The 26,208-nt window shown below is 32.9% G+C and overlaps 1 protein-coding gene across 7 annotated transcripts in view; it reads right to left on the minus strand.

Annotated features, from left to right (window-relative positions):
* LOC142238172 (uncharacterized) overlaps positions 1-21,052 on the minus strand; it is a 41,698-nt gene extending 20,646 nt beyond the window's left edge. Inside the window, exons 1-2 of one of the 7 annotated variants that reach the window (XM_075309742.1) lie at positions 20,899-21,052; positions 4,195-4,384 (exon numbers count right to left, since the gene is read on the minus strand). In XM_075309742.1, coding sequence (XP_075165857.1) covers positions 4,195-4,234 — 40 coding nt within the window. In that variant the 5' untranslated portion in view covers positions 4,235-4,384; positions 20,899-21,052. Of the gene's footprint in view, positions 1-4,194; positions 4,393-6,402; positions 6,660-6,691; positions 6,708-20,753 lie in introns of those variants that run through there. The other 6 variants (XM_075309739.1, XM_075309740.1, XM_075309745.1 and 3 more) reach the window with 6 other exon arrangements.
* Positions 21,053-26,208: the final 5,156 nt, after the last annotated feature.

Below are 26,208 nucleotides of genomic sequence, written 5' to 3' on the forward strand. Positions count from 1 at the left end.
TCTGACACATAGATGGCGTCGCTATTATTTTTATATAGTACCAACCTTCAAATGATTAGTGTCAAAATTTGACGTCTGTAAGTCAATTAGTTTGTGAGATAGAGCGTCTTTTGTGAAGCAACTTTTGTTAATGTGAAAAAAATGGAAGTGTTTTCATAAAATACTGTTTTATGAAGGGAAAAAATACGGTGGAAGCAAAAACTTGGCTTGATAATGAGTTTCCGGACTCTGCCACAGTGAAATTAACAATAATTGATTGGTATGCAAAATTCAAGCGTGGTGAAATGAGCACGGAGGACGGTGAACGCAGTGGACGCCCGAAAGAGGTGGTTACCGTCGAAAACATAAAAAAATCCACAAAATGATTTTGAATCACCGTAAAATGAAGTTGATCGAGATAGCAGAGGAGGAACGTGTTGGTCATATCATTCATCAACCCAGCAAAAAAAGCGTCGCCAAAAAAGTAATGAAAATGTTCTTTTTGGATCCGGAAGTGGTGCAAAATTGACGCAGAAGCGATGAATTTAACATGGGCTTGTCATAGGACGGAAGTCCTCTTTTCAACAGCCGTTGCACTGAATTTGCATCACTTCTTTAGGTGTGATCCGAATTCAATGTTTTGGATGTAAATAAACAAATTCTGTTATATTTTGCCAAATAAATGATTTAATGGATTCTAACGCTTGTCGAAAACGTTTGACTGCAAATATTTTCAAAAATTCACAATTTTTTCAGATGGGAAGTAGTATTTTTTCGACAAAATTTAAATGATTTCTACCATTTTATAATTTCTTACTCTGTTTGTAACCTCTTTGAAACAAAAAAAGTTAAAATTACCCATTAAAAGTATGAAAAAACCAATATTTGGATATGCGGAAGCTCTGTGCAAAATGGGTGCCGCGCGAGCTCACATTTGACCAAAAACAACAACGTGTTGATGATTCTGCGCGGTGTTTGCAACTGTTAACTCTTAATACACCCGAGTTTTTCCGTCGATATGTGACAATGGATGAAACATGGCTCCATCACTATACTCCTGAGTCCAATCGACAGTCGGCTGAGTGGACAGCGACCGGTGAACCGTCTTCGAAGCGTGGAAAGACTCAAAAGTCCGCTGGCAAAGTAATGGCCTCTGTTTTTTGGGATGCGTATGGAATAATTTTTATCGATTATCTTGAGAAGGGAAAAACCATCAACAGTGACTACTATATCGCGTTATTGGAGCGTTTGAAGGTCGAAATCGCGGCAAAACGGCCCCATATGAAGAAGAAAAAGTGTTGTTCCACTAAGACAACGCACCGCTCCACAAGTCATTGAGAACGATGGCAAAAACTCATGAATTGGGCTTCGAATTGCTTCCCCACCCACTGTATTTTCCAGATCTGGCCCCCAGCGACTTTTTCTTGTTCTCAGACCTCAAAAGGATGCTCGCAGGGAAAAAATTTGGCTGCAATGAAGAGGTGATCGCCCAAACTAAGGCCTATTGTGAGGCAAAACCGAAGGAGTACTACCGAAATTGTATCAAAAAATTGGAAGGTCGTTATAATCGTTGTATCGCTCTTGAAGGAAACTATGTTGAATAATAAAAACGAATTTTGACAAAAAATGTGTTTTTCTTTGTTAGACCGGGGACTTATCAGCCAACCTTTTATTATGTTTGGGACATAAAATGTTTGTAAATATAATATGCTTAGATGCAAACATATATTAATTTGGAAATAGCCTATAAACATATATGAAAGAGAGAACTAGAGAGTATGCTGCAAGTAAAATAATGGAAGTAACCAATTGGCACCTTATAAATATATCTACACAAAGAAAATTTCATTAAAACTTTTTACTACCAGTGTATGCCCTTAGGTGTAACATAATATGTTTGAACAATACAAACAATATTTTCTTTGGACCAATCCTGAAAATATATATGCTTGAAGCAAAATGTGTTCGGGGTATATGTTACAGAAGCGTTTTTTTTTTGAGGGTGTACGTTATATGTTAAAATGATATTGTTTGAGTTACACGACAACGTAACGTGTGCATATGACGGCATGAAGTTGACGAACTTTTAACTTTTCAATGCGTCGGGTGCCTTGACAACATGTAAACAATCAACTAACGAAAAACTAAAATATGGAGAAATTGAGTTCAACAATTACTGGTTATATCCTAGATCATGGGAAGCTAAACCTATGAGTGGAATAATTTAATTTTCATAATAAAATCTTCGTGAGGATAGTTACACAATTACATAGGCTGTGTTAGGCCTTTGGACCATTCAGAATTCATGGCCACCTCGTGTGCATATCTCGAATTGTTGTTTGTTTATCAGATTCATACACTGTTAGAAAAATATGTTTTTCATATGTTCCTATATAAACAAAATGTGTTTCGGGCACAATTTTTAAACACAATATATTTAAGTGCAAACATGTAATGTTCCTAAACTAACACAAAATGTTTGGGACACATATGTTAATATGTTAGAATATATTATGTTTGGGGCATGAATGTTTCATAAAAATAATATGTGTGAATGTATACATATATAAATTTACAAATTTCGAGTAAACATATATATGTTGTGATACTTTATTCAGAGAGCGACAGAGAGAGAGAGAGAGAGAGTTAGTATAGAGAAAGAAATAGAGATGGAAACCAGGAGGGTTGAATAAAAAGATATCAACATAACACAGCGAGAATGAAATGAGAGCAATTTCTGTGAAACCGCTTGTATGTAGTTTCGGAAAACTGTTTCAGGATAAGGCCAAAAATGTAATATGCTTAAGTCTAAATATTATTTAATTTGAATATTAGAATGAGTATTCGGAATAAAGAGAATAGACATTCGGAACCAAGAGAATAGACATTTGAAAAAAAACAGCATATTTGTATTACAGAAAAAGATGCGAAGAACTCAAAAATTTCGTGGAAGTGAAAATTATCTGAGGAAATGAGCACAATCTTCTTTGACGAATTCTTCCAAGCATATACTATTTTTGGATTCAAAATGCTTCCAAACATATAATATGCTCACATAAAACAAACATATTAATGTTTCGGCAGTATCCAATAATATATGTGCTTCCTGCAAAATATGTTTGGAACATATGTTAGACAAGCGATTTTTTTTGAGGGTGTACGACGAAAGTAACGATTGCCTTTTCACATGGATTGAACACATAAAATATCAAGCGTTAAGGAATCAAGAACAATTTTCATAGTTTATCAATATTGTTACATACGTAATTAATATTACTACATACGTAATTATCTTTAGAAATACCATAAGTATAAATTTTATTACTTATATTATGTTCAATCTGCTATTATGCCCAATCTGATTAATATAATTTGTTTAAAGATTGTGTTTAAAGGACCTTTGGCAATTTCTATCGAAAGGTAATGCGGCTCCAATGAAGTAGGATACCGTTTTGGGTTATTTAATTTCGGAAATCAACACGGTTGGGAGTGTATTAGAATGTCGGTGGAAATTTAAGATCCAAAACCACCAATTTTCACCAGTTTCGACTAACTTCTTTACTTATTAAATCTCCCTCTCTCTATCCTATAATTTTAAAACCTATATTCATGTATTCTCCATTTGTTTAAAAAATACTAATGCCCACACAAAAAGAAATTGTTTCCTATTATCTCAACAGGGTTAAGAATTTAGTTTAGGTTCTCCGTTGAAAATTGCCTTGTTTTAATTTAAAATATATAAAGCAAGTAATACAATTTATGTTTATTCTATTATGGTATCTGTATCTCACACTCAATGCCAAATTAGAAATACTTCCCAAACCATTGTAGAGATATTTCACAAACATGAATTCATTAACGAATTACACAAATGATCTGTTTTCGTGTTGAATGAATGTATGATGAAATAAAAATATGCAAAAGACAAAAAATTATGTTATTTTAATTTAATTATCATAGAATTACGGAACAGGTCATAAAATATGAAAAGAAATTCACACATAAAATATTTTGTAGGCCCTCATGTCTAAGAGAGTGTGTGGGTTTGATTGATGCTTGATCATTTATTGAAAGTAAAAACTGTTAGCGAGATTGATTTTTTGGATTCCATCAAGTGGGTACACCATATTTTATTGTTTTTGGCTCTATTGTTGTTTTGAAAAATTAGCATATTTATTATAGCAATCATTCAATCTTAATTTGTCAATAACTTACCGTTTACTATTAGAAATACAAATATCGTTAAGTAATTCATTGTGAATGTTGTTATAGCTGTTCTATGGCTGGTGCTGCGGGGGGTTCTCCTTCGTTGGTTTTGTTTCTTTGTTGGCGTTTACTTATGACGGACGTTTAAATATGAGATATGAGTTAATTCATTTGCCTAACCGAGAGTTCAAATAATTGCCTGCAAATCTCCACGTAAAAGAATGCGAAAAACAATAAAAGAAACAAAAATATTAATACCACATCAAAGTAGATGGATGGCTCATTAAACAATCTAAAAATCATTATTTATTATCATAATTAGTAATAACAAATGAGAATTATAACAAAATCTACAGAAGAAGAGTGTGTGGGTTATGCTGTAGACCATGTACAATCAAGCCAATTGACCTATCGAATTGCCAAAACCCTGAGGTTTATCTATTGGTCATTAATTAGAATTACTAATTTTTTTGGTTCTTTTTAAGTATATTCCAATTTGGTGGTACATAAGAATTGATCACTACTTGAGATTTGTTTTTTTTTTTTGACATCAAACTATATTTGGTTATATATGTATATTTCTGTATAAGGTGTTAGGTACTTTAACACTTTTTCATCTTGTTGTTAAGTATTTCTTATTTATTTGTTTATTGTTGTTGTTGTTTTCTTAGATACCAGCATTAATAGTTTCGTTGGTTTGTTTCGTTTTTTCTTCAGTTATAATTGCTGTTCAACTCAACACTAACTCAAGGTTATGTACTTTCAAACTTATGGCCACACTTACATACATACATTCATGCATAATTTTTTTTACCCATACTCTTTATATGTACAATATCTTTATTTCTATAATTTGTTGCCTTTATTCCTTGTTGTTTTTGTTATTTTGATCATTTTCAAATTGAAATATTAACGTTCACAGACTCACAAACACAACTCTGGAATTTGTCTCTTTGAAACATTCGACGGCACAATCACAATTACGTTGGCCGTTATGAATATCTATTAATAAGAAGAAGGAAAAGAAGAAGAATAACAATATGTACTGGGCAAACGCAAGTACTTGACTTGTCTTAGGTTTTATGGTTTGTCTAGTAATGTCCGGTTGAGTATAACAAGAAGTTAAAATTTCAAATGCTAAAAATTCACAACATTTGAAATGGTCCGTCCCGTTTTTTGTCATTAAATCGCCCATACAATACATTTGTTTAGTTTTTGTTTTTTGTTTTCTTATAGAGATTGTTTTAAACGCGATTTTCAATGGTTTCAATTATCTTTTATTTAGTTTTAGGTTTTAGGCTATATTTACTGGTAGCCATTTATGTCTTTGTTTGATCGTTGTTGTTGTTTTCTATAGTTTTGGTTGAAAGCCACAAGAATGTGTATGGTCTACCACAATCACCAATACTATCACAGAATCACCGTGTATGAGAATTGTGGGGAGTTTATGGCAAGTACACTGTTAGAAAAATATGTTTTTCATATGTTCCGATATAAACAAAATGTGTTTCGGGCACAATTTTTAAACACAATATATTTAAGTGCAAACATGTAATGTTCCTAAACTAACACAAAATGTTTGGGACACATATGTTAATATGTTAGAATATATTATGTTTGGGGCATGAATGTTTCATAAAAATAATATGTGTGAATGTAAACATATATAAATTTACAAATTTATTTTAATATAGAGAAAGAAATAGAGATGAAAAACGGGAGGGTTGTTATGTTGAAAGATATCAACATAACGCAGCGAGAGAATGAAATGAGAGCAATTTCTGTGAAACCGCTTGTATGTTGTTTCGGAAAACTGTTTCATGATAAGGCCAAAAATTTAATATGCTTAAGTCTAAATATTATTTAATTTGAATATTAGAATGAGTATTCGGAATAAAGAGAATAGACATTCTGAACCAAGAAAATAGACATTTGAAAAAAAACAGCATATTTGTATTACAGAAAAAGATGCGAAGAACTCAAAAATTTCGTGGAAATGAAAATTATGTGAGGGAATGAGCACAATCTTCTTTGAGGAATTCTTCCAAGCATATACTATTTTTGGACTCAAAATGCTTCCAAACATATAATATGCTCACATAAAACAAACGTATTAATGTTTCGGCAGTATCCAATAATATATGTGCTTCCTGCAAAATATGTTTGGAATATATGTTAGAGAAGCGATTTTTTTTGAGGGTGTAGAAGCCTTCTTACCTTACCTTTTGCATAACGAGCCAAATATAACGGTAAATCTGTTTTTGGGAGAGGGCGAAAGCCAAATCGTTAGAGCGTGAGTCTTAGGTATGAACTAAAGTAAAAGTGTTGTTGCTGTTGTTAATTGTAGTTTTTGCTATTTTTCTCCCTCCCTTTTGTTTGGAACTAACAGGTATATTTATTAATTTATATTTTTTTTGTATTCGGAAAAAACTATTAATGTTGATATTTTCTTTTTGCTTTATCCAAGATTGTTATGAGTGAAGTGTAGTGGTGTTGGTGTTTACACGGTTCATGTCACTTTTTGTTTAACGAGTTGGTTTAGCGCGTTTGGGTTTTGTTTCGTTTGCTGTCGCATTCGTACTGTTTGCTCAAAATATCAAATGTGGGGGGATCAATCCCCCAATGGAGTAGCAAACATCATTGCGCCGTCGCAGCAGAAAATGAAGCGAACAAATACAGAAACATCAACACTTTGATGCACAGTGGGGAGAAGATAAATATAGTTTCGATAAATTGTATTGTGTTTTGTAGGAGATTGCCAAGTCGAAGTTTGGTAAAGTGACTACACTGATAGAAAAATTTTCGTTATATTAACGAAATGTTTCATTAAAAGTGAGCCAATGAAACAAATTCGTTAATACAATGAAATTTTTCGTTATTATAACGAATTTTCTGTTAATCAACGTAACGTTTCGTACTATTAACGATTTATTTCATTGTATTTATTTATTTATTTATTTGTATATTTCTACACAGCAAGACAATGTCTTATAATTATAGTGCAGATTTCAATAGTTGAAATAATATCCATCTTAATTAGGATTACAATAATTCATATTATGGGAAATTTTATAAAAAAAAATTGAGGAAAAACATTTCTTTTAAATATTAATAATTTATATAATAAATAATTTTTGAAAAGTAATATGTTATTAGTATTTATAATAATATCGAAGAAAAATTTAACATTTAAATGCAAAGACGTGATAGTATGTAAATAGAAGTTTATGAAGGACAAGATAGATGTAAATTAATTCCGATACAATTGTAGTATTCGCTTTTTAAAAATAAAGGGGTTGCTGATGCTTTGTATGTTGCTCGGTAATGTGTTCCAAAGACGTATTGTACTGATAAAGAAATGCCATTCGGAAACAAGACATCGACGCCTAAATGGTATTATTTTTCTTCCTCTGGTTGATCTTGCGAATCTCAATTTGTAATACAAGTTATCCGGTGTCCGTTTTACTATAAGTTTCTGCAAAAATATCAAAGCCTTTGAATTGAGGAGAGTCTGAAAGCTGAAACCATACAGAGAATTCGCTAGATGTGCGACCCGTTGTCGCCTATTCAGTCCATACACATAACGGATGATGCTATTGAAGGCAACATTTAACCTCCGTAGACTCCCCGAGTCACAATTACTCCTAAAATGAAAATTTTTCGTTATAGCAATGAACATTTTGTCGTTGGCTCAATTTTAATGAAATTTTCTTTGTGTGTATTCATCGACTTACGATACATATTTATAATGATTTATTTATTCAATTATATATAGCATTTTCACTTCAAACGAACCCTTTTTCAAATCAAATGAACCCTTTTTCAAAACAAATCAATGAAATTTGATTACACTCAAAAAAAGTGAACCCTATATTTCACTAAAGCCAATTTAACTTTATTTCAGTTCATGAAATTATTATCTTTGGTGAAAGTTTGCTTTACTCTAATATTCTTTTGCGGACGTTAGTTAAATGAACTAAACAACGGGACAAATATGTTATACACAAATGAAGCATAAAGATTAACTAAATTCGTGTCTACCATAAAATAGTTCAGAATTTCTTAAAATTTTTAAATTTTACCAATAATGCGCCCATTTTGAACTTCGTATGGCACTATAGACTTTTTTGCAATTTTTAACTCCACTTTTTTCCATCAAACAACGAAATTTTCTTTAATAAGTGAAACACAATACATTTTCTTGAATTTGTCGAAAATTATTAACTAATTTTTGTGAAATTGCGATAATATCTGTGTTTCTAATACAAAATTTTTTTCTGATTCAATCACGAAATTAATTGATCCAATTAATTTTTTAATTGAAATATCTTCAATCACAGAAATGATAGTATCAATTAAATCCAATTAAAAAAGTAATTGATACTACTAATTAGTGTGATTGATTATTATTTCAATTAAAAAGTTTGTTGATGCAATTAAATTTTTAATTGATTTTTTTTGTTAAATTAAGATTAAATTAAAATTAAGATTTTAATTCGAACAATTTTCGTGAATATTTTTCTGTGTTTAGTTAAAATTTATTGAAATAATCAAATTTTTCTAAAATTAATTAAAATTGTTTCTCCTGATGGGTTCATTGTTTTTTTCAGTGTAAGTTCGTTTAAGAAAACGGGATATTATGGCCACATTTCGTAAATCATATATATGAAATTTATATCTATATATGAATTGTTTTCGATGATATTTTGCAGGATTATTTAGTACAATAATAGATTACAGTTTTCCAGCTTTGAGAAAAATTGCTTACTAAATAAGGATATTATGGCCTAATTTCGACAAATCGGGCGATACATATATATGGGAGCTATATCTAAATTTGAACTAATTTCGATGATGTTTTACCGATTTAACCCTTATCCTGTACTAGTGGGCCAAAATTGCTCAAACCAATGTTATATGAGTATATTTCTTGTATGGGAGCTATATCTAAATTAGATCCGATTTTTTCCAAACAACATTTGCCAAATTTCACCAAAATCGGCTAATTATTGCGACCGGAATCGTGTTAACAACAAATTCATGACAGACGGACGGACGTGTTAACAACAAATTCATGACAGACGGACGGACGTGTTAACAACAAATTCATGACAGACGTACGGTTTGGCCAATACCAAGGGGCTCAAAACACTCAAAAAAAGTGAACCCTATATATAGCACTAAGCCAATTTTATTCTTTTTTAGTTCATGGAATTATTATGATTTGAGAAAGATTCCTTGAGCTTAATAATTTTGAGCTTAATAAATTTTCCCAATCTCGAACTTTGTATGCTACTAAAGACATTTTTGCATTTTGCACGCCGGTATCACAATTTTAAAGAAATAATGAATTATTTTGTGAGAAGTACACGCAAAAAAATAATTCTTTCCTCCCAAACGAAATTTTAGACAAACAAAGTTCGTTTCTTATTTGCTTTTCGCTGTAAGGAAGTGTATTAGGAAGAAAAGTATATACTTTTTGTGATAAACATTTATTCTTTTCCAGGATGTAACAACAATTTCATAAAGACTAACTAAAAATTTTTTTTCTTGCTAATTGCATTGTCCCTCACATCTTTCTCACATCCACGAGTTTTTTAGTTCTAAACACCTTTTCCTGTAATACCAACAATGTAGAAGAAATTATACGAATTTATAAATTTTTAAATTTTTTTTACCTTTCGCCTGGACGGAGAATCGAACCGCGGACCATGCACTTTGTAAGCCAACACACTAACCACTGAGCTATGTACCTGTTATGGTCATCAATAGATAATTATCCATATAAGTTATATTTATATAGCATAGCTTGCGGCGCCCACGAACCGAATAAACAAAGTTTATTTAACAGAAACAAACATTTAGTTTGGCACCGTGGAGCAGTGGTTGCTACGTCTGACTCTCATGCCAAGGGTCGTGGGTTCGATCCCTGCTTCGACCAAAGTTTTTTTTTTTTTTTTACATACATTCCACATATGTTCGGAAGATTCCGAAAAAATGTTCAACATTACATTGTACTATATTAAATTTTGAACTGTAAAATGTGTTTTATTAAAGGCCAAAAGTCAGAAAAGAACAGTGTTTGATATAAACGAAATGGACTCTGTCGTTGTTTCAAAAATAACTTTTTTAATTGAAAAAATAAAAACTTTGTAACAAACGAATTTTTTTGGTGATAAAAGTTTAAAATTTTCGAAGCAATTCAAAAAACTCTAACAAAAGAAAAACGTTTTCGGTACACGTTTTCCAAACGTTTTTTTTCTTTGCGTGTACGAATTAGTAGATAACAAGCAAAGACAACGAATTAGAATTTAACAAACATACGCAGAAAATTATTACAAAAGTAATGGAAACTTTCTCCAAACATGGACTAAAATAAAGTTAAATTGGCTTTAATGAAATAGAGGGTTCATTTTTTTGAGTGTAATATCGATCTATTTCGGGTACACGCAAAAAAATTAATCCTTTCCTCCCAAACGAAATTTTAGACAAACAAAGTTCGTTTCTCAATTGCTTTTCGCTTTAAGGAGGTGTATTTGGGAGAAAAGTATATACTTTTTGTGATAAACGTATATTCTTTTCCAGGATGTAAAAACAATTTCATAAAGACAAACTCAAAAAAAAAACATTATTTTCTTGCTAATTGCATTTTCCCTCACATCTTTCTCACATCCACGAGTTTTTTTAGTTCTTAACACCTTTTCCTGTAATACCAACAATGTAGAAGAAATTATACGATTTTATAAATTTTTAAAATTTTTTTACCTTTCGCCTGGACGGAGAATCGAACCGCGGACCATGCACTTTGTAAGCCAACACACTAACCACTGAGCTATGTACCTGTTATGGTCATCAATAGATAAATATCCATATAAGTTATATTTATATAGCATAGCTTGCGGCGCCCACGAACCGAATAAACAAAGTTTATTTAACAGAAACAAACATTTAGTTTGGCACCGTGGATCAGTGGTTGCTACGTCCGACTTGCATGCCAAGGGTCGTGGGTTCGATCCCTGCTTCGACCAAAGTTTTTTTTTTGTTTTTTTTTACATATATTCCAGAAGATTCCGAAAAAATGTTCAACATTACATTGTAGTATATTAAATTTTGAACTGTAAAATGTGTCTTATTAGAGACCTAAAGTCAGAAAAGAACAGTGTTTGATATAAACGAAATGTACTGTGTTGTTGTTTCAAAAATAACTTTTTTTGTTGAAAAAATAAAAATTTTGTAACAAAGAAATTTTTTTGGTGATAAAGATTTACAATTTTCGAAGCAAAAAAAAAAACTCTAACAAAAGAAAAACGTTTTCGGTACACGTTTTCCAAACGTTTTTTCTTTGCGTGTACACTCAAAAAAAGTGAACTCTCTATTTCACTAAAGCAAATTTAACTTTATTTTAGTTGATGGGATTATTATGTTGGGAGAAAGTTTCCTTTACTCTAATAATTTTGTGTGGACGTTAGTTAAATGAACTAAACAACGGGGAAAAAATATACACAAATGAAGCATAAAGATTAACTAAATTCGTGTCTTCCACAAACTAGTTCAGTATTTCTCTAAATTTGCAAATTTTACTACAAATGCGTTCATCATGTCAACTTCGTATGTCACTAAAGACATTCTTGTAATTTTGAACTCCAATTCTTTCCTTCAAACTACAAATTTTTCTTTAACAAGTGAAAAAACTTAAATATGTCTAATAAATTTTCTTGAATTTGTCGAAAAAAATTTACTTATTTTAATGATTGTAATACTGTTTAGTTAAAATTTTCTAAAAATATTCAAAATTAATCGAAAATTTTCTTCCTGGTAGGTTCACTGTTTTTTCAGTGTAGAAGATTTTTTTTTTATATTTTACGATAAATTTACAAAACATCCCACTGTGCAGCGTTCAACTGACTTTATTGCTCTCAATGGAACAGCGGCAGTAGTTGTGACGAACGGAACGGTTGGTTACAACATAAACAAATTGCAGTCACAATGTATTGTTTTGTTGGTGTACTGTATAAAAGCAACAGTTCAAAAAAAATTGCTTGAGCCCGATTCAAACGTATATCTGAGCAGCTCAAAGGTGGTATTTTGCTGAATTTGTTCAAGTATTGGTAGATACAAAAAGAAATAACAACAACAATATTGTGTTTGTATAAAGATCTTAAACTCAACGCTCCAAAAGACTATTATGTGAATAAAGCAGTATTGAATGGATTTCAAATCAGTTGCTTGATTTCCAAGCAACAACTTTTTATCATACATAAATGTATATACACGTATATATCTCAACTAGACATGCGCGACGTCTAACAAACAAAACAAAAAGAAAAACATAAATCTAAAAAAAAAAACTAAAATTAACAAGAACACATTCCATCAAAAGTCTTGTTGCTTGTTGCTAATCCAATGGTATATGCCAAGGAATTTTTACAATTTTAAACTTAATTTTATTTAAAAGTTCAATATGAACGCAATTATCAATACCACCCAAAACAAATATTTTTAGAATTAAATCGGCTTTTCAGCTAGCTTAATCTTAAATGTCAAGTACTTCTTAATTCTTGGTAGGATTATAGTATTCTCAAGAGAAATAGAATTGAAATATGAAAATTACCCAACTTCAAATTTGATCTTAAACTTGAGCTTATGTTGAAATAAACTGAAACTGGTAGCGAGTTTGAAACAGAGACACTCGCAAACAGATATTTACATATCAAAATAATCAAAATAATGCCATTAGTTATAATGAGGGTTCTTAGTTCAAAAGTATTAATAACGGTTTTCTCGAAAACTGTTCATACTAACATAAATTCGTTGCATGAGATACTGTCTTAGAAACTTCGCTTAATGTTTTCTCACAAAAACATTTTGATTGACAGTTGATACCACTTGAATTTGAACCATTTATTAAGATTTATTATTGGCAAATTTTTGTGCATTTGACATTTTAATGTACATTTCAGCAAATCAGCTATGGACAACCGATCATATAATACGATTTGGCTATAACTCATCACAAATTGCTATAAATTACCAATAGTCTCTTGTTTAGTACCGGACAACTAAGCCGATACGTAGTAAAAAGAGACCACGCAGCAGATTTATACATAACAAAAAAAGCAACCCTTATATCAGCTGTTTAAATGCAGTAACAGAACGTAAATAAAATCTCCATCTTCATCATTTATAAAAAATATCATTGTAGTAGTTGTTGGTATTTATAATTTATGCCAACTCAAGTATGTATCTTATGCAGATTAAATCTGCTTCTGTATGACGATAGATAACTTTGGATATGAATAAGCATTATATAAGATCTGGCAATATCTGTCACTATACGTCATACGAAATCATTCATTGTATCTACACTTAAAGAAACTTAATTGTAGGCAGAGTAAACTAGCAAAAAATTTGCTGAAATCCACCGAAAAAAGAGTTTTCTTTTTTTACCAAATAAATTTTGCCTTACAATATGTTCTTAAAGTTTCAGGCTCACTTAGACTATTCAGTCCATGTACTAAATTCAAGTTTATTTGCTCTTAAATACATTTTCTACAACAAAGTGGAATTTCGTTTGTCTACAATTTCTTTCCAAGAAAACGTATTTTTCTTTGGGTCTAGGTAAAGTTTCACTTTTTTCTAAAAAACAAACTTGCAATATTGTTAAATTTCTTCGATCTGTCAGACACAATCCAATTAAAATTTTAATAATAGTTGTTACCACTGCAAACATTGTTATCAAACGTAAAGAAATAAAATGTTTGGAAATGGGCGTCGCAAAGTTTTTATACCCTCCACCATAGGATGGGGGTATATTAACTTTGTCATTCTGTTTGTAACACATCGAAATATTGCTCTAAGACCCCATAAAGTATATATATTCTGGGTCGTGGTGAAATTCTGAGTCGATCTGAGCACGTCCGTCAGTCTGTTGAAATCACGTTAACTTTCGAACGAAACAAGCTATCGACTTGAAACTTGGCATAAGTAGTTGTTATTGATGTAGGTCGGATGATATTGCAAATGGGACATATCGGTCCACTTTTACGTATAGCCCCCATATAAACGGACCCCCAAATTTGGCTTGCAGGCTCTCTAAGAGAAGCAAATTTCATCCGATCCGGCTGAAATTTGGTACATGGTGTTAGTATATGGTCTCTAACAACCATGCAAAAATTGGTCTACATCGGTTCATAATTATATATAGCCCCCATATAAACCGATCCCCCGATTTGGCTTTCGGAGCCTCTAAGAGAAGCAAATTTCATCCGATCCGGCTGAAATTTGGTACATGGTGTTAGTATATGGCCTCTAATGACCATGCGAAAATTGGTCCACATCGGTGCATAATTATATATAGCCCCCATATAAACCGATCTCCAGATTTGGCTTGCGGAGCCTCTAAGAGAAGAAAATTTCATCCGATCCGGCTGAAATGTTGTACATGGTGTCAGTATATGGTCTCTAACATCCATTCAAAAATTGGTCCACATCGGTCAATAATTATATATAGCCCATATAAACCGATCCCCCATATAAACCGATCCCCCGATTTGGCTTGCGGAGCCTCTAATAGAAGCAAATTTCATCCGATCTGGCTGAAATTTGGTACATGGTGTTAGTATATGGTATCTAATGACCATGCGAAAATTGGTCCACATCGGTGCATAATTATATATAGCCCTCAGATAAACCGATCACCAGATTTGACCTCTTGGAAGACCAAAATTCATCTGATTCAGTTGATATTTGGTACGTGGTGTTAATATATGGCCTTAAACACCCATGCAAAAATTGGTCGAAATTGGTCCATAATTATATATAGCCCCCATATAAACCGATCCCCAGATGTGACCTCCGGAGCGCTTTTGGTTGAAATTTGGTACGTGATGTTAGTAGTTTTGGAGAAGCAAAATTCATCCGATCTGGTTGAAATTTGGTACGTGGTGGTAGTATATGATATTTAACAAAAATTGATCCATATCAGTGCATAATCGTTTATAGGTTTATGGTTTTGGAGCCTCTTGGAGGGGAAAATTTCATCCGAGTCAATTGAAACTTGGTACATTGTGCTAGTTAGTATATGACCGTTAACAACCATGCCTAACTAGGTCCATATCGATCTATAGTTGTATATAGCCCTCAGATAAATCGATCCCCAATCACACAAAAATTGGTCCATATCAAGTTCATAATTGTATATAGCCCCCATATAAGCGACCCCATATTTCAATTCTGGCTTCCTAAGTCCATATCGATTCGTAATTATTTGCAGACTTACCTACACATACCTTTTTTGTCTAATATATACCACGTATGGACTAACTCACAATTTAGAAAACGATTTAGGATACCACAAACCACGTAATTCGATTGTGGATGACAGTCTTTCGTAGAAGTTTCTACGCTATCCATGGTGGAGGGTACATAAGATTCGGCCTGGCCGAACTTACGGCCATATATACTTGTTTCTTTTGTTACATTTTTTTTAATTTCTTCGAAAAGTTTGAACATCTATTAACATGACTTTTTTGTTATTATAAAATTTCTATTTATGACGTAAATAAAAACATTTTATATTTCAATTAAGTCCTGTTACGTTTTAAAAAACGACCTGTTTTTTGCCGCAAAGTTTAATATAGTACAATGCCGCAGATGCTTTCCAAATCTTGTGAAATTTTTACAATATATGTAAATTTTCATTATTTCTGTTGCTAATATTCTCACAAGTAGCAATTGGTACATCGTTTGTAAGAAAAAGAAGATCTGGCGTTTGCAGCCAATGTGGTTCGATTTCTTTAAATGAAGTTTCCTTTAATCTGTTTGTGAGTGCCAAGGTAGTTTTAGTATTACAAAAACAAAAATGTCAGTCGCCATATTGAAACTTTGATTGTCAGTCAAATTGAATTAAATGTCTCACTTGTTGAACAATATGTTCAACAAGTTGGAAATTTAAAATAGAGAAAATCTGGAAATGATCGATGTATGCTTCGAATTATGATACGGTCTACAAGAATAATTGATGGTCACCATACAAAAATAACATTTTGCTCTTGAAACATGTTTGAGGTGATCATATTCCTTCTCTGCGTGTGAAGGGTTCACATTTTGTTGAGTGCATAGTTGTTTTGAACCATTTATTATTTTTGTTTTGAAATCTTAAATATTTTATCAAAATTTCCCGATATTTTTAATTTATGGCAAACCAACCATATGAGTAAAAAATTGATTCTTAAATTTAATAATTATATTCAACTCTAATGTATTTCGAGTCGACTCAAAAGACGGCGCCTATACATAAAAAATACCGCATTATTTTCTGGTTTGTTTAAATAAATATGATTTTTTTAACTCCGTTCTCCAATTTCTAATAAAGTCATATTTGATCACTGAAACTGAAACTTGCCTTTTGGTACCTTCTCTTTTTCTTCCATTACAAACGGAGTTCAGTAGATTGGTTTAATCAATATGTTGATATTTAATAAAAGTTAATTTGATTCTTCATTCAATCTATAAATCAGACTTTAACAAAGACGGACGGAAGTCTCGGGAAAATTTTTCGCCATTGGCTTTTTTTGCTTATTGTTCATTACAACACCAACATATTTTTCGCACTAACCAAAGATTCTTCCTTGGGGAGTGTTTTCGTTCACAAATTCATATATTAGGTTAGTTTTAGGTGGCAGCCCTCTTTGTTTCAGACTAACTTAGGTTTTGCAAACTCGCCTAATAGGCATAGACCCATTATTACAGATATCAGGAGTGATATATGACCTCTTGAAAACACTAGCACTAGTTTAGATGGCTATATTTGCTTGTTGGCGTTGCAACCCTTGCAATTCTCTTTTCGGACATTCGCCACCATAATAGCATTCTTAAGGGTGGGAGCATTCGGGTAGCCAGAGACATATTAACAGATTCTAGTTCCCTTGGATTATGTATAGTAGTTCCTTGCCTTGGAACTCATCCGCTCTTCAGTTCTATGGTATGTTTCTGTGGCCACACGGATGAAAAAGACTGTTTTTCATATGTTTGGCTATAAACATTATATGTTTGGAACACAAATTTTTAAACACAATATTTTTGAGTGCAAGCATATAATGTTCATAAACTAGCATAACATGTTTGGGACATATATGTTAATATGTTAGAACATATTATGTTTGGGACATAAAATGTTTGTAAATATAATATGCTTGGATGCAAACATATATTAATTTAGAAATAGCCTATAAACATATATGTGTTTAGTAGCTTGGAGCGCTATTTAACAGGGAGCGATATTGAATTAAATTGGTGGTTGTTGCTTGTTATTACAAAATTACCATTTTATTTTTCCTTGGGCAATTGATCAGCTCTTTGATCCTCACAAACTGTGTGGTCCGCTGTTCGAATCCCCGTCCGGCAAAAGGTAAAATTAAAATAAAAAAATCATAAAATTGAATAATTTCTTCTACAATGTTTGTATTACAGAAAAAGGTGCTAAGAACTAAAAAATCTCGTGGAAGTGAGAAAGATGTGAGGGAATATACAATTGGGCAGAAACAAAATTTTGAGCATTCAGGTCGAAAACCTATGTTGTTAGCACCTATATTACCTGTTTATTTTCATAATTCATTATGATTGTAAATATATAAAAAAATAATTAAAATTTTGAGCACAATATTGTTTGGGAGAATTTTTTAAGCATATAATATTTTTGGGTGCAAAATGCTTCCAAACATATTTTATGGTCACATAATAACATATTGTTTTTTGGAAGACAACATTATTGAATTTGGATGCAAAAATACAAAATGTTTGGAACTTAGACTACCCAAACATATATTGTTTAGACCAATATGCTTTCAAACATATTATATATTGGAAGAGATCAAACATATAAATGTTTGGGCAATACCCAAAAATATATATGCTTGAAGCAAAATATGTTTGGGAGTATATGTTACAGAAGCGATTTTTTATGAGCGTGCATGTACCCATATTAGGTGAATATTGTACGGCTGAGTCATCTCGTTGAGAGATTTGTGGTAGTCTATAGACATTTTTGAGTTGAGGAAAACAGAGTCCAAGAATTTCTTTGCCGATTGGCTGTCTGAGTATATATTTGCCACCCCTTTTTATTGCTAATATTTCAGTCTGAACACTACAGTGATTTTAAATTCTAGGTTATTTGAGTATACACCAAAACAACTTGTCCAATTCAGAAGTAGAAGCAATGAATTTAACATGGACTTGTCATGGGACGGATGTCAACCATTTCAAGAGCCGTTGTACTGAATTTGCATCACTTCTTAAGTTGTGATCCGAACTCAGTGTTTTGGATATGAATTAAAAAATTTTGTGCTATTTTGATAAATAAATAATTTGTATAATCTTTTATGATTTTTAATGCGTTCTAATGCTTGTCTGAAACCTTTGACTCCAAATATTTACAAAAATTCGCAATTTTTTTAGAATGGATTTAGCATTTCTTTCGACAAAATTTGAATAAATTGTACCATTTTATTAATTCTTACTCTGTTTTTAACCTATTTAAAAAAAAAAAACTATTAAAATTACCCATTACAAATATGAAAAAGCAAGTTATAATAAATTGAGTTAAAAGAACTTCATTTGTAGTTAAAATAAAGAACATCCTTGGGATGACACCTTTGGAAGTGTTTTTAAAGTTGTGCATTTTGGGAGCCACCGTGGTGCAATGGTTAGCATGCCCGCCTTGCATACACAAGGTCGTGGGTTCGATTCCTGGTTCGACCGAATACCAAAAAGGTGTTCTCTTCTCTAAGTGATTTCACTGCAATGTGGAACGCCGTTCGGACACGGCTATAAAAAGGAGGCCCCTTGTCATTGAGCTTAACATGGAATCGGGCAGCACTCAGTGATAAGAGAGAAGTTCACCGATGTGGTATCACAATGGACTGAATAGTCTAAGTGAGCCTGCTACATCGGGCGGCCACCTAACCTAACCTAACCTAAAGTTGAGTATTTAGAAGAACTTCCAAATTTTTTTGCTGGGATATGAAACTATCAGTATGCGCAATACGCCTCAAATTTCTTGTTGCAAATGGGTTTCAGCAGAGTGTAATCCACTCTATAATTCATATAGTAATTGATTGAATTAATTGTTTGATCAAAACAAAAATTAATTATGCAATTTGATTGAATCAATTATCCTTTTAAATGTATCCATTAATTTTGTAATTGAATTGGATCAATTGATTTGCATATTATCCCCTGTCCCCGTATCAACATTTGTAAACAAGCGTTGTAAAATGAGCGTTTTATTGTGGATGTGAAAACAAGGGCATTCTATAAAGCGCCGGCTATTTCCAACAATGTTGTCTAGTAGACCATCTAATGTAATAAACATTGTGGCCAAAGTCTTAAAAAGTAAAAAGGATAAGCTTTCATGATTGATATATTTCTTTACCCGAATTATAGGATTTTCACGAAGTCAATTTAACTAAGCTTTTGTTAACAGTGTATGGAGTTCTTACAGGAAACACTATCAATTTCTACTATAATTATTATTATTATTTTTTTTTTTTTGTTTTGAAAGCGGATGAAGGGATTTCTTGTTTTTTTGTTTCTATTTTAATTGTGATTGAATATAAAACTACCTAAAATTACGTAATCTTATACATTTTAAAAGCAGTAATCTATTTGTTACGTAATACATAATGGTAACAGTTTTTTTGTGTCTTTCATGAAATTCTTTAAAAAAGCAGCATGGAATTGGAACAAAGACATAAACATTTGGAATAAATTAAAGTGATTTGTTACCTTCTTATTCTGCATTTCTCTCCTAGTGATTTTTTGTTTTGTGGGATATACTACTAACAATTAAACCATTGTGTAATGCGAGTGGCATATGGGATAATGGGAATGGATTGATAAATAAATGAATCAGACCATAAAACGTTTTGACTTTGTCCACCAATATTAGCACTTATTAAGAATTCTGAAAGCGTAATAACCCAAAAATCAAACCAACAAGAAAAACGTTAACCGTTTAAAAAATTCATCAAATGATGAATTTCAAGTACTAAACACATTGCCACTCGACTGTCGCCCACCGCCCACCGCCCACCGCCTACACTGTCTGTGCTGGAGCACTAGAAGTCTGTGGATATCGTAAGCATTATAGATTGAAGTTAGAAAAATAATTAAAAGCGAAATCATTGTTACTCTGTGTAATAAAAATATTATTAAAATCTCATAGCAAACAATCTAACAAAAACAAAAAAAAACTTGTTTAACCACTTGTATAATAACTATATGTAGGTATGCCCCTACATATATATATTTTTTTACAAAATATGCATATATGAAAAGATCTTTATGGTATAGTATGGGCATGTATGTATGTATGTAAACATGGCTATGTAGCTGCGTTATAGACACTATACACCAAGTATATGATTCTTTTATGGCAATTGTTTTTCTTCTTCTCCTTCTTAGAGCTGCTGTTAATTTATCTAATTATTTATGTAGAATTTTTAAATTGCTATGTAATTATTATTATCGTAGCTACAATGATCAGTATGTTCTAACAATTTTGCACTCACTTCACACGCTTTTTATTATTTTATTAATTTTTGTTTAATTTAAATTTCTTTTCAAATTATCATTTTCTTTGTTTCTTTAAGATTTTTATGTCTTATAAAAAAAGAACAAAAATAACAAGAGATTTGCGTATTTTCGTTTCGTTACGTTTGTGTCTGCACCACACCACACGACGTATTACACGGTGTACAATGAAAAATCAATGCTTAGCTTAATTCAATCTCTGGCCGATTCGATTTTTTGATTCGCGACTTGAGGTGGAGCGCGCAACTCGGCTCGATTCAAACACGATTAACAAAAACTTCAGAGTGCAACTACCAACACTTCAGCCATCCAAACCAAACTAATGAAGCAAGCAACAAGCGCACAAAAACAACAACAACGGCAATATATGACTCGGCGGACATTCAATTGAGACTGAAAACCCCAAAACTGGTTATGTTAAATACCTTCTTTCAAAGTAGCCCATTTAAATCAGAAGAAAATGTTGGTGGCAATGTAACAATTCGACAATTCACAAACATTAGCTAACGATGTAAAATAGCAATGGAGAGAGAGAACTTTTAAAAATATCTCGTCTGTTTTTTTATCCCAGCTTAAGTCCCAAAGAATTCCTCTCAATATTAATACGAATAAAAGAAAACCAAACAAGTCTTATTTTTTAAAGTTTTTTGGTTTTAATAACTTTTTGTTGTTGGTTGTTCCATTTTTGCATGGATCGTTGCACTTTGTTCATCTATGACTCAATTGAAAGTAGGGTTGTCATTGCTGATGAAAACAAAAGATTATCGGATTTAGTGCACAAACGGAAGAGGTATTGGCAAATGGTAAAAAACGAAAATTCGATATTTAACAAAAAGTTGAAATCCTCTTTCTAACTTGATCTAACCTCTATCCGAACCCTATCCCTATCCTAACCTTATCGCTGTTTCTATAGCTATTTTATCCCTATCGTATTCCTATCATATCCGTATCGCTATTTTATCGCTATCATATTCCTATTTTATCTCTATCCTACTCTATCCTATACTATCCCTTTCCTATCCCTATCATATCCCTATCCTATCCCTATCCTATCCCTGTCCTATCCCTTTCCTATCCCCATCCTATCCCTATCCTATCCCTATCCTATCCCTATCCTATCCCTATCCCTATCCTATCCCTATCCTATCCCTATCCTATCCCTATCCTATCCCTATCCTATCCCTATCCTATCCCTATCCTATCCCTATCCTATCCCTATACTATCCCTATCATATCCTTATCCCTATCCTATGCTATCCTATCCCTATCCACATCCTACCTCCATACTATCCTATCCCTATCCTAAAGGGTGATACGGTCAAAATTTGGTCAAGGGAAAACGCGTGTAAATCGGTGAAATCGTTTATTTAAAAAATCAAATTAATTTTCTTTTTGTTGGGAGGGTTCTTGTCCTTGGGGGGTTCTTGTCCTGCACGTTGTTGGCGGCGTACCACTCCATGGCCTTTTTACCGTAATGGCAAGATGCCAAATCCGGCCAAAACAGTACGGAACAACCGTGTTTCTTCAGGAAAGGCAGCAGACGTTTATTCAAACACTGTTTCACGTAAATTTCTTGGTTGACAGTCCCGGAAGCTATAAAAATGCTGCTTTTCAAGCCGCAGGTACAGATGGCTTGCCAAACCAGATATTTCTTTGCGAACTTTGACAGTTTTATGTGCTTGAAAATTTCTGCTACCTTTCTCCTTCCTTTTGCCATATAAAACTCCTGTCCCGGAAGCTGCTTGTAGTCGGCTTTGACGTAGGTTTCGTCGTCCATTACCACGCAGTCAAACTTCGTCAGCATCGTCGTGTACAGCCTCCGGGATCGCTCTTTGGCCGTCGTATTTTGTTTATCATCGTGATTTGGAGTCACTACCTTCTTGTAAGTCGATAGTCCGGCTCGTTTTTTGGCTCGATGCACGGTTGTAGACGATACACCCAGCTTATTTGCGGCATCTCGGAGAGAGAGGTTAGGGTTTCGCTTGAAACTACCGGCAACTCTCTTTGTCGTCTCAGCGGCTTCCGGTTTTCGATTTCCCCCCGATCCAGACTTCCTGGCTGTCGACAAACGTCGACACTTTAATTACATTTGTAACGGTTGATTTGGCAACTTTTAGCGATTTTGCCAACTTTGCGTGCGAGTAGCTCGGATTTTCGCGATGCGCGAGCAAAATTTTGATACGCTGCTCTTCTTGCTTGGACGGCATTTTGACAACTGAAGAGTGAATTCCAAAATCAAAATAGGAGCAACATTCTGCACACACACACACCTTCAAAATGAGGGGTGTTCAGGTTTTTTAAATGCAAAATTGAAAGAAATACGTCAAGTTTATATTGACCAAATTTTGACCGTATCACCCTTTACGTCATTTGTTCCACTGTTCTATCCCCATCCTATCCCTATCATATCCCTATCCTATCCTATCCCTATCATATCCCATCCTATCCTATCCATATACTATCCCTATCCTATCCCTATCCCTAACCTATCCCTATCCTACGTCATTTGTTCCATTGTTCCCAGAATTCTGAATCGAAACCCCTAAATGAAGCTTTGTTTAAAGCATTACAAAACTTATGGAGCGTACTAAAAGACACTGAGCGCAAATTTACTTTTAGTATTTGTGTAAACACACAAACAACACTTTAAAGTTAACTTGACGATAAATGTTTTTTTTTTGTTTATTTGTAAACATAAAGCTTTTTTGGCTTTATTATAAAATAAAATATTATAAGAAAGGCGGCTTGGGTGCAAGCGCAAATTCAAGTGAGCTCACTCTTCATTCATACCAATAACAAGTAAGCTAATTTCAAAGGAATACACGAAATAAACCACGAGTATGACAATTCCCCAAAAGTAAAACAAAACAAAATGTCATGGCATTGCCTGCGCAGTTGTTAATTTATCTTTACAAAGCTCTCATTATCGGCTATGCGAAATACATCTTCACGAAAATGTAATAAATCATCTAAAAATCTGCGTCTACTTTCGTTGTACAAGTAGGTCATAACAGGTTTTATTGTTTCTATAGCGGCCGTCTTCACCAGATCATTATAGTATTCAGTATGCAATAAAATTAAAAAATATTTTAATTATTTAGAGGGCACTTGCAGTCCGAGTAGGTCAATACAGATTATTTAAGATACGCAATATGTGAATCCATATTTGAAAATGAAAGAAATGCTATTGAATAACATCAGAGGGGAACATTAATTACTATTGTAAAAATAAAATTATTATTTAAAAGTGGATTTTTTTAGCTTTTTTCTGAAGGAAATTGTCCTGGAATAAAAAGAAGAGTCCTCGTCCTTACCAGCTTATTTTTTAATTTAATTTATGTCGTGTTAGGGAGAAGGCCTATGGTTGAGAAAACAACAACTGTCGGTAGGCCAACACTTGTTTTCTTGAATTTTGTATGAGAAGTTTAAAATGTGTGATCCAAATCCACAGGTACGAGTTGCAAAATTAAACTTTAATTCCTTGGTGGTAAATAATTATTGCTGCCACTTCAATATCAGAAAGGAACATTTGTGATATTTAGACGGGAATATTTTTTTTGGTTTTTTTTTCTGAAAGTTATACAGGACCATTTAAAAAAGGGATAGGATAAAAAGGGTCCCCGTCTTTAGCGGCTTATTTTTGCAGCTCATTTATGTACAGGTAGGAAAAAGGCCTATGCTTCTGAAACACACAACCATAGTGACTGTCGGTGGGCGAACGCTTGTTTACGTGAATTTTTTAGAAGTTAGAAATGCGTAGCGCAAATCCGCAGGGACGAGTTGCCAAATCAAAATCTAATTCCTTAGTGGTAAATGAACAGTCCCAGCAAAGAAACTGCTGCATTTTTAGCAGCTTTGTAAGGGAAGTCAATGTCAATCAGCGCTTACCTCTTCGAGGAATTCACTGATGAATTTATAAGGAAATGCCCAACTTAAATGCGCTTCGTTTTTGTATGAAATTCAGCGCTTTCAGAAGCAGTACATTTACATGAGAAAATCATTGCAACTTTAGTACGCTTAAGAATGCACATAAAAAATCGAATATTGACACCATAATAGCGCTAAAGTACTGACCAATAGCGGTTAAATACTGCCTTTATAAATTATGAAATGAACACACTTTTTAACGGTCTTCCTTTTCTATATTTATGTTAGCCCGGTCCGCGTTGCTGATCCCAAGAGTTGCTCTTATCTTAAATTAAATTAGACAAAATACAAAACAAGAGAACACAAAATGAGTTGAATCGTCCGCAAAACACGTCCTTATCCTTCAAACTCAAGAATTCTACTAATTTATTTTTATTAAAATATCTTCGCACAAAATCTTTCATTCGTAAGAAGTCGTGATAAAAAACATAAAAGCTCTTGCTTACAGAAGTGCAACTTGGTAAGCGAAGGAAGAAGCATCCACTTACTCAAGTGCAACGAAATTGCACCAATTTCAGCACGTTCAATAAAAAAATAGTAAGTGCGTCGCCTGCTGTAAACAAAGTTCTTTAATTAAATGTTTAGAAGAAGTAGTGCTGAATTCTGCACTTAGGTTAGGTTAGGTTATGTGGCAGCCCGATGTATCAGGCTCACTTGGACTATTCAGTCCATTGTGATACCACATTGGTGAACTTCTCTCTTATCACTGAGTGCTGCCCGATTCCATGTTAACCTCAATGACAAGGGACCTCCTTTTTGTAGCCGAGTCCGAACGGCGTTCCACATTGCAGTGAAACCACTTACACGCACAGAAAAAACATGTTTGGACATGGTTGCCGCATCCATTTAATGCTTATTTAGAGTATGTAATTGTCGCGAAAACCATGTATTTTGTCTTTGTAAAAATAATTTTCGAGCGGAGAAAAATATATGTTGGCAATAAGCATTTAAATGGTTCTCAAATGCCGCAAACATGTTCTATTATTTAAATGATAGAATTTGAGACCATTATATGGTCAGGAAAATCATGTATCTGACCATTCAATTTTTTTACTTTTTTGCAGAGAAAAAAATATTTTTATAGTTTACGTATAGACATGTCTACAACCATTACATGGCCATAAAGACCATGTACATTGTTTTCGTGACCATTTAATTTTTTAATTTTTTTGCAGCGACAAGAATTTTATAAAAACATTGAGCAGGTACACACGATTTTCATTTTGCGCGTCAGTCGTGTGTTGATTGTTTCTTGGAATGGACGGAGAATACGGAATTATAGTGTTTTGTGTTAATTTATTTATTCAGAAATGGCACGTGGTTTTATGTGAATACAAACAAGGAAAGTGTAATTGTAAAAAATATACCTGGTTTTTGTTCTGCATTTTGATATATGGTATAATTTATTTTTATTTGCAGTTACATGATGTCTGCGTTTGTACATTTGATGGTCACGAAGTAAATATGGAATGATTTCTTATTGTTGAAATTGAACCAAACTAGAGT

This window comes from Haematobia irritans, chromosome 5 (assembly GCF_050003625.1).
Source record: "Haematobia irritans isolate KBUSLIRL chromosome 5, ASM5000362v1, whole genome shotgun sequence".
NCBI classification, from domain to species: domain Eukaryota; kingdom Metazoa; phylum Arthropoda; class Insecta; order Diptera; family Muscidae; genus Haematobia; species Haematobia irritans.